The sequence below is a fragment of the Nothobranchius furzeri genome, chromosome 2 (assembly GCF_043380555.1).
Source record: "Nothobranchius furzeri strain GRZ-AD chromosome 2, NfurGRZ-RIMD1, whole genome shotgun sequence".
Lineage (NCBI taxonomy): Eukaryota > Metazoa > Chordata > Actinopteri > Cyprinodontiformes > Nothobranchiidae > Nothobranchius > Nothobranchius furzeri.
This window is the reverse complement of record NC_091742.1, coordinates 10,282,666-10,296,700: the sequence shown is the minus strand read 5'-3', so window position 1 is coordinate 10,296,700 and position 14,035 is coordinate 10,282,666. Positions and strand designations below refer to the sequence as shown.

Below are 14,035 nucleotides of genomic sequence, written 5' to 3'. Positions count from 1 at the left end.
CTTGTTCTGTCTCAGAACAGAAAGGTAATGATTCTCATCTTCAAGGGACACCAGCTTTGCCATTTTTCATTTCTCCTTCCATTTCTTCCTCACTCACATTCTGTTTTTTAGTCATCTTGTAGAGTTTGACAGCCTCAGCTGGAAGGAGCAGATTTTACTTCCACCCCCACGTAACAGGATTTCATGCTGGAGCGTCCTTCAGACATAAATACAGTGGGGCAAAAAAGTATTTAGTCAGCCACCGATTGTACAAGTTCTCCCACTTAAAATGATGACAGAGGTCAGTAATTTACATCATAGGTACACTTCAACTGTGAGAGACAGAATGTGAAAAAAAATCCATGAATTCACATGGCAGGATTTTTAAAGAATTTATTTGTAAATCAGGGTGGAAAATAAGTATTTGGTCACTTCAAACAAGGAAAATCTCTGGCTCTCACAGACCTGTAATGTCTTCTTTAAGAAGCTTTTCTGTCCTCCACTTGTTACCTGTATTAATGGCACCTGTTTGAACTCATTATCTGTATAAAAGACACCTGTCCACAGCCTCAAACAGTCAGACTCCAAACTCCACTATGGCCAAAAACAAAGAGCTTTCGAAGGACACCAGGAAAAGAATTGTAGACCTGCACCAGACTGGGAAGGGTGAATCTACAATAGGCAAGCAGCTTGGTGTGAAAAAAATCAACTGTGGGAGCAATTATCAGAAAATGGAAGACATACAAGACCACTGATAATCTCCCTCGATCTGGGGCTCCACGCAAGATCTCATCCCGTGGGGTCAAAATGATCATGAGAACGGTGAGCAAGAATCCCAGAACCACACGGGGAGACTTGGTGAATGACCTGCAGAGAGCTGGGACCACAGTAACAAAGGTCACCATCAGTAACACACTACAACGACAGGGAATCAAATCCTGCAGTGCCAGACATGTTCCGCTGCTGAAGCCAGTGCATGTCCAGGCCCGTCTGAAGTTTGCCAGAGAGCACATGGATGATACAGCAGAGGATTGGGAGAATGTCATGTGGTCAGATGAAACCAAAGTAGAACTTTTTGGTATAAACTCAACTTATCGTGTTTGGAGGAAGAAGAATACTGAGTTGCATCCCAAGAACACAATACCTATTGTGAAGCATGGGGGTGGGAACATCATGCTTTGGGGCTGTTTTTCTGCTGAGGGGACAGGACGACTGATCCGTGTTAAGGACAGAATGAATGGGGCCATGTATCGTGAGATTCTGAGCCAAAACCTCCTTCCATCAGTGAGAGCTTTGAAGATGAAACGTGGCTGGGTCTTCCAACAGATAATGATCCCAAACACACCGCCCGGGCAACAAAGGAGTGGCTCCGTAAGAAGCATTTGAAAGTCCTGGAGTGGCCTAGCCAGTCTCCAGACCTCAACCCCATAGAAAATCTGTGGAGGGAGTGGAAAGTCCGTGTTGCTCGGCGACGGCCCCTAAACATCACTGCTCTCGAGAAGATCTGCATGGAGGAATGGGCCAAAAAACCAGCTACTGTGTGTGCAAACCTGGTAAAGACCTATAGTAATCGTTTGACCTCTGTTATTGCCAACAAAGGTTATGTTACAAAGTATTGAGTTGAATTTTTGTTATTGACCAAATACTTATTTTCCACCCTGATTTACAAATAAATTCTTTAAAAATCCTGCCATGTGAATTCATGGATTTTTTTTTGACATTCTGTCTCTCACAGTTGAAGTGTGCCTATGATGAAAATTACTGACCTCTGTCATCATATTAAGTGGGAGAACTTGCACAATCGGTGGCTGACTAAATACTTTTTTGCCCCACTGTATACTTTAGTGGCTTAAAACTTTTTTTTTTTTTTGCTGTAAAGAAGAAATCCACCAAATAATATGTCAACAGGTTTACGGGCTTTGGATAAAAATAATTTGACTTTGTGTGGAGGTTAAATAAAGAGACTCATGATGTCATGAAGGCGGCTAGTAAAAAGTGACCAAAAATCTACCACGCTCCTGTCGGCAGTGATCTAGTAGCAAAGGCAGGTTGTGATGAGGAACAAAATACCTGGAAATCTGTCCATTTATTTATGATTAATGATAGAAGTAGAAAACACATCTTTAGTTTGTTCTCTTTAATAATTTAAACTCTCATGTCACTTGGCTGCAGTGGATGGTGACTAGTTGGAGGCAGAATTGCAAAAACAAATTTCATTTTTCATCTTTAACCTACTTAAGACACTTTGTTTCAATTTAGAAAAGTTGCTGTATTTATTTTTCATCACAGGTTAGTTTTTGCTTTTTTTCATATTGTTTTTTGTGTAATATTGTGTAATAGTGCAAGTTTAATATTTATTATTTTCTGTTTTATCTAAGATATTTGATGGTTCTTTTTTCATTTATCACTGAATACTTATTTTCTTTGTTCATTTTCTAATTAAACAGAAAGTCAATGTAATATTTTCTTTATCCTGTTTCAGATTTTCTTTCTTACTTTTAAAATTTTTTATCTTTGCCTTAGCACCTTTTCATACCAATGAGCCCATTATGGTCTAAATGACAAATAATGTATCTTTCTAATAGTTTAAAGGTTTAATACATTTACATTGTGAATACATTTCAACAGTTTCTCATAATTTACTTAATTTATTTTCTGTTTGCCATCAATTAATTTACTAATTTTGTCTCCTGATTGTCAAATTCATCTTTTTGGTCTCCATTTGGTTGCAACGACGTTTCAAAGGCCTCCAACTCCTCCCAGAGTCTCTTGTTTCTCAGACTTTATCTCAAACTTAGCCTCTCCAGCTCCCTCACCACTTTGAGATTTGCCTTTACGTCTCAGTGACTCCTGCGAGGAAAATGAGTACCTCTGTTTGGAGACACTTTTGAAATCTCATCAGTGAGATCTCCTTCTACTCTAACCTACAGCTCTCTGATTTACCGTAAAGTGGAGATCAAATGAGGCACTCCAGAATGGGCGTTCACACTGATTATGATTAAAGACTTTATAATTCAGACACAAAAACAGCCAGATATTCTGTGACCGTCTCTCTAAAATCTAAAAATAAATCTGATACGTATCTGTTTTAAAATAACCCAAATTTGCTGCTGTGGGCTGAAACTCTGCTTGTTTGTAAATTTATGCAAATAATTCTTATAAATGTAAGAGTTTTCCCACAATAACAAGGCGACCGCCCACAGTAAATCTCACCAGGCATTCCTCTCCAAGCGCCCAGTCTTTATAGAATCATTACAGCCTCTCCTCTCATCCACTTCTACTCATGTAGTACAGAAGTGTTATGGATGCCACTCTCTGCTGAACCATCTGCTAGCTCACCATGCTCAAATCTGTAACAAAATCCTCATTACTTCCTAGATCATCCGTTTCTGCCTTCCCAACCTCACAGACGGAATCCTTTGAGGGTGTTTATAGTCTGTCCATCTGGACAGTGACACAAATTTTTGATCTGGTAGAAAGCTTCCTTCCCTCTGCCGTCGTGACCCTGGGCAAGCTGTCTAATGTCACAGATCTTTATTTACAGACATAAAAGCCCCACAGAGTCATCATCAGTATGATGTTTTAACATTAGCTGCTAACAATTTTAGCTATAAAGGATCATAAAAACAAGAATACCTTAGCTGCAAATTACCATTGTTAATTTAATTACTGATCAATCTGCTTTTTTATTCATACTTATTACATAAAAAGGAAGGTAAAATTTACTAAAATAGTTTTTTTCTGTGTTGTTATTTTCCTCAGTCACAGAAAAACACTTTCATTTGATACTTTACTCGTTTGTTTTTAGCGTTTTTTCTATTTTCTACTTAGAAGAGCTCTGATGCTGAGGATGATAAACTAATCCTGCCTACATTTCTACATTTAAAAGAATTTCTTCATGCAAATTCTAGCTTATTATATACTTGCTTTTGAGTTCATTTTGCTGCTAATTGATCATTTTGATAAAATCTTGGATAATATTTACCATTTCATGCAATTCATGCATTCATATTGTTTTGGTCATTGAAAAATGTCACTTTTATTCTTGTTCTCAGTAGGGGTGTGAATTTAACGCATTAATTACGATTGATTGATTAATTAATTAATTAATTAAAAAGTTAAATGAACCCTTTGAGCCTGAGCAAACTTCAATTAGGGCCCAAAAAGGATTAGAATCCAAATGTATGCCCTTTATATATATCAGTAAATATAATCAAGCTGCAAACAAGACTTCAAAGCCTGGGCTGCAAGACAATATGAACCTTTTTTACGGGCTCCAAACACTACTGCACAAATATGTATAAAATTGAATGAATCACGACAAATCACTCTTCTTAACAAAAACAAAGTTAGAACAATCAGCTTTTTTTACTGTTATGTTTTGTAGTTGGTAGAAATCAGGCAGGCAGTAACCTTATCCATACGAACTTTATTACAGCAGGAGGGACAAGCATCCACGCAGTATTCATCTTGAAACTTGCAGCAGAACTTCCCCATAACTCTACACTACCCTCTACATATACATTAGCTGTGCTGTGCTGCCACCTAGTGTTCAGTTCAGTACACATTTACAATTGTCCATGTCTGTTTACACTTCATCAATAACACATGTACTAATATTTACACATCCCAACAAATCCCACAATGGTTGCCTTTATAACCAGACCACAGTAATCAAACAGACCATGTGCTTACAGAAATATACTCATTAAAGTGTGGGTATGTCATCTGTGCCTCACTAACATTATTATTGACTAAAAAATTGGGCGCAAATTGCCAAATTGACTAAAATGTGATTACCAACAAAGTCTCTAATCAATTAATTAATTACATTTTTCATCGAGTCCCACCCCTAGTTTTCATCATTAATTGATATAATTAATGTTTGTAGATTCTGTCTTCTTTTTAAGATTTTTTTATACTTTCCAATAAACAAATTCCTATTAAAATGACTATTCATATTAAGCTGCTTCTCGTCATCGTCGTCTTCCTCCGCTTATCTGGGTCGCGGGGGCAGCATCCCAACTAGGGAGCTCCAGACCGTCCTCTCCCCGGCCACCTCCACCAGCTCCTCCGGCAGGACCCCAAGGCGTTCCCGGACCAGATTGGAGATGTAACCTCTCCAACGTGTCCTGGGTCGACCCGGGGGCCTCCTGCCGACAGGACACCCTCAGGTCACCCCTCTTAAAGATGGGGACCACCACCCCGGTCTGCCACTCCACAGGAACTGCCCCCGATGACCACGCAATGTTGCAGAGACGTGCCAACCACGACAGCCCTACAACATCCATAGCCTTGAGATACCCAGGACGAATCTCATCCGCCCCCGGGGCTCCGCCGCTGTGTAGTTGTTTGACTACCTCAGCAACTTCTGCCCCCGTGATTGGACAGTCCATCCCCAGGTTTCCCGGCTCTGGTTCCTCCTCGGAATGCGCGTAGGTGGGATTGAGGAGCTCCTCAAAGTATTCCTTCCACCGTCCGACTATTGCCCCAGTTGACATCAGCAGCTCCCCATCCCCACTGTAAACCGTGTGAGCGAGTTTCTGCCTTCCTCTCCTGAGGCGCCGGACAGTTTGCCAGAACCTCTTTGGAGCCGATCGATGGTCTTTCTCCATGGCCTCACCAAACTCCTCCCATGCCCGAGATTTTGCCTCGGCAACTGCCACTGCTGCACCCCGCTTGGCTATCCGGTACCTGTCTGCTGCCTCCGGAGACCCACAGACCAGCCACGCCCTGTAGGCCTCCTTCAGCCTGACCGCTCCCCGAACCTCTGGTGTCCACCAGCGGGTACGGGGGTTGCCACCACAACTGGCACCGGCCACCTTGCGACCACAGCTAGCAACAGCCGCCTCAACAATCGCAGAGTGGAACAAGGCCCACTCTGAGTCAATGTCCCCCACTGCTCTCGGGACGCGGTCAAAGCTCTGCCGGAGGTGGGAGTTGAAGACCGTCTTGACAGGTTCTTCTGTCAGGCGTTCCCAGCAGACCCTCACTATACGTTTGTGTCTGCCAGGTCTACGGCATCTTCCCCTGCCATCTGATCCAACTCACCACCAGGTGGTGATCAGTTGACAGCTCCGCTCCTCTCTTCACTCGGGTGTCCAAAACATACAGCTGCTTCTATTCCCTGTTACCTCTGTCCTGTGCGCTTTTAGCCTTTAATAACATCTTCCTTCATTCTTTTGAACCTTGGGACATGAAACAAAACCAACCACAACTATTTCAGTTGTTTTTATTTAAACCAGACTTGTTTAATTGGGTTCTTTTAACTTGTTTGTGGAAACGATCCCGGGGTTCTCCGTGGAACCAGCTGCTCATGGATCTTCTATGATATCCTAGACTGTTGTTTAGGTTACCGTTGACTGAACCTGATTTTTACAGATCCATTTCTTTCATTGAAAAGTTTTTTTTTTGTTTTTTTTTTTGTTATTGTTTTAATCAATTTGTTAAAAACCAACTGTTGTATTTTGGTCTTCAAAACAAATGACCCCCACCCACCTAATTCTTAATCCACTCATTGAATTAATCCTCAAATGAACTTTAAATTTAACTTCAGCTACTCACAATTATCTAATAGATCTTTTTTTTCCTCATCAAGTGGGCAGATACTTACTCTGCTGCCTTACTGAGAGGTTTTCTTCTACCATCAGTAAATATTTGTTGATCTGTTGAGTCATACATTTAAAATTGTGTGTATTTATCATATTGACAGTCTGCGATGACACCCAGTTTATAATGGACATGGGTTGCTCCGTTGTTTCTCAAGAGAAAGGAAAATAAACCCAGCAGATTTCTACGTTTTTATCATTAATTTTTGTTTCTCCTTCATGTCCAGCCTCTTTTCCTTCACTAATGTATTCTTTGTTTTATTTCTTCCCTCCCTCTCTCACCTGTAAGTGGCCAGATTGCTCCTAAAGGAGGTTTTGTGTTTAAAACAAGCCTGCAAGGACTAAAAGCTTTGCAGAGCGCTCTGCATGTTTAATGATTTATGGAGCTTCTTGGCTCAGACTGCAGTGTTGGAGGGATGTTGGCTTTGTTAGCGGTTTTGGCTAACAAGTGCACTGAAATTATGATTTGTGCGTCTCAGTGTCTTACCTCCTGCTAAGACACTAATCACTATAGGTGAGCAGAACTCTGATAATCTCTACCTTTCACCATCTGGTTGCTAAATAATTGATTCAACCTCCAAACAGAAATCTTTTACTTGGGTGTTTTTTCACTACTTTGTTTTGAGTTTGAGGACAACATCTGGTGTTGGAAGGAATGATGCGTTGACTAACAAGCTCTTAGCGTTTGAAAGAGCTTTTTATTCTCCTCTCTTCTTGTTTTTGCAGGCGATAAATTCTGCATGAGACGACCTCTACTAATGCATGATCGATTTTTAATCTTTTGATGTTTGTTTTTCCTTCAGGGAGTATAAAAGGAGCAACAATAGTGGACGCTCTGGACACCCTCTACGTCATGGAAATGTTTGAGGAGTTTGATGCGGCTGCGGAGTGGGTGGAGAAAAACCTTGACTTTAATGTGGTGAGTGTTGGTGTTTGTGTGTGTTTGGAGCCATGCGAGTCCTAGTGAGGTGTAAAACTCGACTCGTCTCATTTACATAGTGATTCTGCCGTCTTAAAACAACTCGCAATATGTGCAAATGCTAATCTATAAACCTTTAAACCACCGTAAATTACTTGGTTTTTTAGAATTCTTTGTTTTGTTTATTTCACCACAGAGATTACCTGCAGAGAGCTAGCCACTGTAGTGCTTTGGGCTGGAAATTATTTATAATTCTGCCAAAATGACCATGAAATGGGAAGTCTATGGAAATGTAAAGAGTATAAAATAACTTTTATAAGTTGTTCTGGACACAGCCTGTCTGAACTCATCTGTTTCTGCAAACCAAATCCAGAATTAGAGCTGGTCTCATCTAAGCAAAGTAACATTTAGCAGTTGAGGAGATTCATAAAATTCTCTTTATAGAGGGAGAGACCATATTTCAACACTCAGACTCGATTAAATTCCTAAATTTTCTGCATAAACCAGAGTCTTTTTAAAAATTAGACACAAAGTAGAAATGTAAAAAGGAAAGGCACAAAAGTGTGTAAAAAAAAAACTGTCAAATATGAAAGAACAAAAGAAAGACGTATTTTAATAGCAACCACTGCTGGACTGACCATAGGGCATAGCGGGCAACTGCCCGCTGGGCCGACCCTTTCATCTTTTATGGGCCGGTGTCTGTTTTTTTTTTTTTTTTTTTTTTTCCCCTGCCCTCTAGTTGTTGCAGACAACTTGTCCGCGCCGCCCCACGCGACGCCTCGTAAAAGTTGGTGGATTGGCCAATTGGTCATAATACACTCTGGGCTGGACCAATAGCCAGAGGTCTGATGCACCCGCCAGTTGTTTGTGAATCTCGGTAAACAGACAGACGAGCTTAACAAAATGGAGAACAAGAAACGGAAAGCAGGAGCGGAGAAATTTCGACTAAAAAAAGAAACTGGCCCTTCAGGCTGATGCTGGCACATGTGTTAAAATCTCACAGTTGTTTGGTAGTGAAGGTTCAAGTAAAATCAATTTAGGAAGTGATGGAGCCTCAGCCCAGCGACAGGTTGGAGAAGAAAAGAGGGAGGAGGAGGAGAAACCCGAGCCGGTGTTGTGCCATTAATCGTTTCGCTGCCAAAAAATGATTAGCCACCGCGGGATCGCGCACGGTTAGGTAATTGCATTTCTAGACAAAATTCCCCAGGATTTCGCCCTAAAACTCAGCATATCTAGCAATATGGACATTCAGAAAGCAAAGATAACCTCTTCCGGTACTTAAACAGATGTTTATCGCGGATATTAGTGTGGCAGTGTTTGTGGCACCCTGCGCGGGAGTACGAGGACGTGCTTGTGGAAAGAGGGAGGAAGATGTGGCAGTGTGAGCATCCTGTCACAATGTCTTGATTGATATTGCGCCCTGTATAGTTGGTCAAGGGGATGTTCCTTTGGCTGACTGGTTAGAGCCCATGACTCTCACCCCAGAGGTCTGGGGATCGAATACAACCCGGGCCGTCGTTTATCCACCTTGCCACGTTAGTTTTTGCAGTTCGGAAGTTGTTTTAAGTGTTGCTATTTGTCTTAAACGTTCACAATGAGGATATATTAATCATTTTTGCAATATTTGCGATTGAAAGATGGTTTGTGGTAAGAACTGGCTTTCTTTATGTTACAGCCTTGATACTAAAAAAATAAATAATGTAAAATGGCACCCTGTATTGAATGTAAACGTTGTATAAATGTAAATAAACAATTCTCCAGCGATTTAATTTTTTCCCCTTCCTTTCTTTAGTCCACTTGACATGGAGCCACAGTTAACTAGTTTGGGGCACATTTTTACTTGGAAAAATAGTATTTAAACTGATCAAGCTTTGGCTTTACAATGACACTGTGTAAGTTGCTAAACATTACGTTGCTCTATTTAAAAGTAACAAGATAAAAGCTCTTCAGCACATACAATTAAGATTGGTCACTTGCCAAATAGACGACACCCTCCCGTTTACCTATAAGAAACGCCTCAAAATATCTTTAAATTCTTTATTGATGATTTAATTGTAGACAACTAAAATGGCATTTTACTTGCCAAAAAGTGATTGAATCGCTCAGATATTCATGGAGGCTAAAATTGACCAAATAAGGGTTTTATGTATTATCTGTTGATGTTACTGTACTCATACTGCCTACTGTGTCATCAAAAACACCCCAAAAATGGCAACAAAAAAAAGAAGATAATTTCCATTGCTAAAAATCGATTACAGTGTCCTGGTCACCTGTAAAGGGTTACATTTACCTAAATATTACCTTATTTATTATCTCTTGATGTTATTAGTGCCATCACAGGTTGCTGGGTCTCTTCATAAACACCTCAAAAATGGCAACAAATGATCATTTCCCTTGCCAAAAATTCATTACAGTGTCCTGGTCACCTGTAAAGGGTTAAATTCACCTAAATATTACTTTATTATCTCTTGATGTTATTAGTGCCATCACAGGATGCTGGGTGTCTTCCACATTCATAAACACCTCAAAAATGGCAACAAATGATAATTTCCCTTGCCAAAAATTGATCACAGAGTCCTGGTCACCTGTAAAGGGTTAAATTTACCTAAATATTACCTTATTTATTATCTCTTGATGTTATTAGTGCCATCACAGGATGCTGGGTGTCTTCCACATTCATAAACACCTCAAAAATGGCAACAAATGATAATTTCCCTTGCCAAAAATTGATCACAGTGTCCTGGTCACCCATAAAGGCTTAAATTGGCATAAATATTACTTCATTTATTATGATGCTGGGTGTGTTCCACAATCATATTCGAATAAACATGAAAATATTCCTTCCGAATATCTGTTTCTTGTTATAAATATAACAGCTAGAAGGATTTACAGTTAAAATAGGAGAAACATTTCAGGGAACTATTGTCAATTAACCACAGAAATAGGGACTAATAACATCAAGAGATAATAAATAAGGCAATATTTAGGTAAATTTAACCCTTTACACTTGACTCCCCAGGAAGGGTCGTAACACCACTTGCCTCAGGCACATAAGTGACCAAAACAAAGCAGCATGGAGACACTCCGTCTCCAACCACCTCTCAGGCAGCAGCCTGCACTCCCAAGTTCTACACGTCACCAGAACATAAACAACCGCAACACAATAAAAGCAGTGTTATACAAAATGGAAGGCCTGTAGTGTTTATTCTCTTACAGTAACAACTTATCAATTTTTTGGAGGAATTTATTTAAGATTTTTTGGTTTTTATTAATTGTGCAATAGAAAAATAATCGCTAGATTAATCATCTAAATAGTCATTAGAATAGTTGACTATTCGATAAAATAATCGTCAGAATAATCATTTTAAAAATAATCATTTACCCCCAACCCTACTTTTTTAGAATACCAGGATAGGAAGGATGGTGTAGGTTTACGTTTATTAGATTGATACATAAATATTACCAATAAGAAAGTGTACGTTGGTGTGTGTCAGAAACAGCGTAAGGCTTAATGTCTTTTCCAAAAAAACCAGGTGATGGGCCGGTCTCCAATCAAAATGCCCGGGCTGAATTTTTGTCCCAGTCCAGCCCTGATAGCAACTAATAACATTTACATTTGTAAGGATTTCAGTGAGGGTCCTTTACAGCAGTCATTCCCAAAGATGGGGTCCCGACCCACAGTGGGGTCGTTAAAACATTTTTTATGGGTCGCCAAATAAATTTCTGAACAACGCTGTTTTTTTTAACCAAGACTCACACATGCAGTTCAGCATTCCGCCACAAGAGGGAGCGTGTCACTTGTTTACTGCGATTACCAGTGTATTCATAGAACAAGTCTATATTGAGACTTCGTTGCCACTTGCCACGAAGGAGAAATGGATGCTTGGTTAACGAAAAAGAAAGACACGGACAAAAACCAAAGTACATCACATCAATGCCAGACTACAGAGACTAAAGAACAATGCAAAATAAAAACGGCAGCGCTATTCAAAAAAAGCATCATCAAAACGAGACGTCAAGGATAGTGAACGAAGCCAAAACAAAGATGAATGCCCAGAAATTCCATCCGCCAACAATCTGAGGAGAGCGGGAAACAGAGTCGGAGAACCAGGGAGAAGAACCAGCAGCTAAGAAAAAAATCCTGGTCGAGGCCATATAAAGATCTTTTCTTAAACTATAGATTTGTAAATTTTTCTAAACCAAATCTAGAAGATCGACCTATGTGTGTAATATGCCATGAAAAGCTCGCAAATGAGAGTTTAAAGCCAGCCAAAATAAAGCGACATTTGGAATCGCTCCACGCTGGTTTGGTAAATAAACCACCGGACTTCTTTCAAAGAAAGACGCAGGAGATTAAATCATCTGCTGATCTTCTTCGCAGAAATGTCACATTAAATGATGAAGCTCAGCTTGCATCCTACATGGTTTCTTACCGTGTAGCCACTGAGAAAAAGCCTCACACCATTGCAGAACAACTCATCTTGCCTGCTGCAATAGACATGGTTAGTGCAGTTGTTGGTGAAAAGGCTGCAGAGAAATTAAAATACATTCCACTGAGTGACAACACAGTTTCCAGAAGGATTATTGATATTCCAAGCAACCTTGAGGAGCAGCTTATTTCAAACTGAATGGTAAATGGCCTGTATTTGATATAGCACCTTCTAGAGTCATGGAACCCCTCAAGGCGCTTTGCAACACAACCAGTCATTCACTCATTCACACACACACACACATTCACACGCTGGTGGGGATGAGCTACAATGTAGCCACAGCTGCCCTGGGGCGCACTGACAGAAGTGAGGCTGCCGAGCACTGGCGCCACCGGTCCCTCCGACCACCACCAGCAGGCAACATGGGTTAAGTGTCTTGCCCAAGGACATAACGACAGCGACCGCCTGAGCGGGGCTCGAACCTGCAACCTTCCGATTACGGGGCGAGCACTTGACTCCTGTGCCACCATCACCCCAGATGGCAGGGGACTTTTCTATCCAGCTGGATGAAAGCACAGATGTTTCCGACTGTGCAACTTTATTGGTCTATGTGAGATATGTCTGGGAAAAGAGTTTGTCGAGGACTTGTTATGCTGTTTGAATATTCCGACCGGGACTACAGGTGAGCAGATATTTAGCGTGTTGAACGATTACGTGGTTACAAAGTCCGGCCTGGACTGGAGCCGCTGTAAAGGCATAACAACTGATGGAGCTGCGAACATAACGGGCAAAAACAGCGGAGTTGTAAAAAAAAATTCAAGACGCAGCCGGCGAGGACTTAGTGTGGAACCACTGTTTTATTCATCGGCACGCGTTGGCATGCAAAGGAATGCCTGCTGATCTGGACAAAACGCTAAAAGAAGTTATCCGTGTTGTGAACTTCATTAAGAGCAGTTCCCTGAACTGTCGGCTTTTTGATCAGCAGTGCTGCGACGTGGGGGCGGAGCACACGCACCTACTGGTTCATACAGAGTTCTGACCAGAGTATATGAACTGAGAAATGAAATCCATGCGTTCCTCCTGGAGAAGAAGTCCCCTCTTGCTGATCTGTTTACTGATGAGTGGGTTTTTACATTGTCATGTCTGGCAGATATATTTTCATTGCTGAATGAGCTGAATTTGAAACTGCAGGGAGAGCATGATGATGTTTTCCACAACTATAAATGTGTTCTCACTTTTCAGAAGTCTCTAAACTTGTGGTTTGCACACCTCAAAGAACCAAAACCATGTCATTACATGTTTCCAAATGTGTTAAAACACATAGAAGAAAATGATGTCACTGACACACAAGTAAAGCATCTTACTGAACTCGTTGTAACACACATTGTAGCTCTTAATAATAGTTTGGACCGCTATTTTCCAAAAGGGAGATTTCATAAGTTGAATGGCAAAAGGTGGATTCAAAATCCCTTCGCTTATGAAAATCCAGAATCTCTGCTTGAGTTAGGATTGACTCCTGGAGAAGAAACAGATGTTACAAATGAGCAGTGATCCTTTGCTAAAGAAAAGACATGAATGCCTGCAGTTGTCCTCATTTTGGATAAGCATCTCATTTGAATATCCTGCCTTAAGTAAGGCCAGCTTTCAGCTTCTCATTCCCTTCACAACAGCATACAAATGTGAAGTAGGGTCCTCAGTTCTAACAAAAATAAAGACACAATTCAGAAGTAGACTGAATGCTGCACCAGATATGAGAGTTGCATTATCCTCTTGTAAACCAGACTGGAATGCAATACTGAAAAACAAGCAAGCCCATCCCTCACATTAGCAAGGCAAAAAAATTAATAATAATAATAAACATTTTGGTAAAAGCCATATTTATGACTTTCATCACTAAGCATATGTGAAAAACATTTTCTGTGCTTAAAACAATTTTTGGATATTTGTGTGTTCTGAATGTTTTATCTAAAAGTTTTGTGCAATACTCCGGCAGGGGCGGCGTTAGGCCCGGCTACTTGGGCTGAAGCCCCGGATGTTTTATGAAAAGCCCCGGATATAAATCGCGGAAGTAACATGCAGTACCAAAGTCCAACAGAGAG

General features: G+C 40.7%; 1 protein-coding gene across 1 annotated transcript in view; it reads left to right on the top strand.

Annotated features, from left to right (window-relative positions):
* The window catches only part of man1a1 (mannosidase, alpha, class 1A, member 1), a 110,541-nt gene that overhangs the window by 44,700 nt on the left and 51,806 nt on the right, over positions 1-14,035 (top strand). Inside the window, exon 3 of the mRNA XM_015947565.3 lies at positions 7,391-7,506. Within this exon, the coding sequence (XP_015803051.1) occupies positions 7,391-7,506 (116 nt within the window). The remainder of the gene's footprint in view (positions 1-7,390; positions 7,507-14,035) is intronic.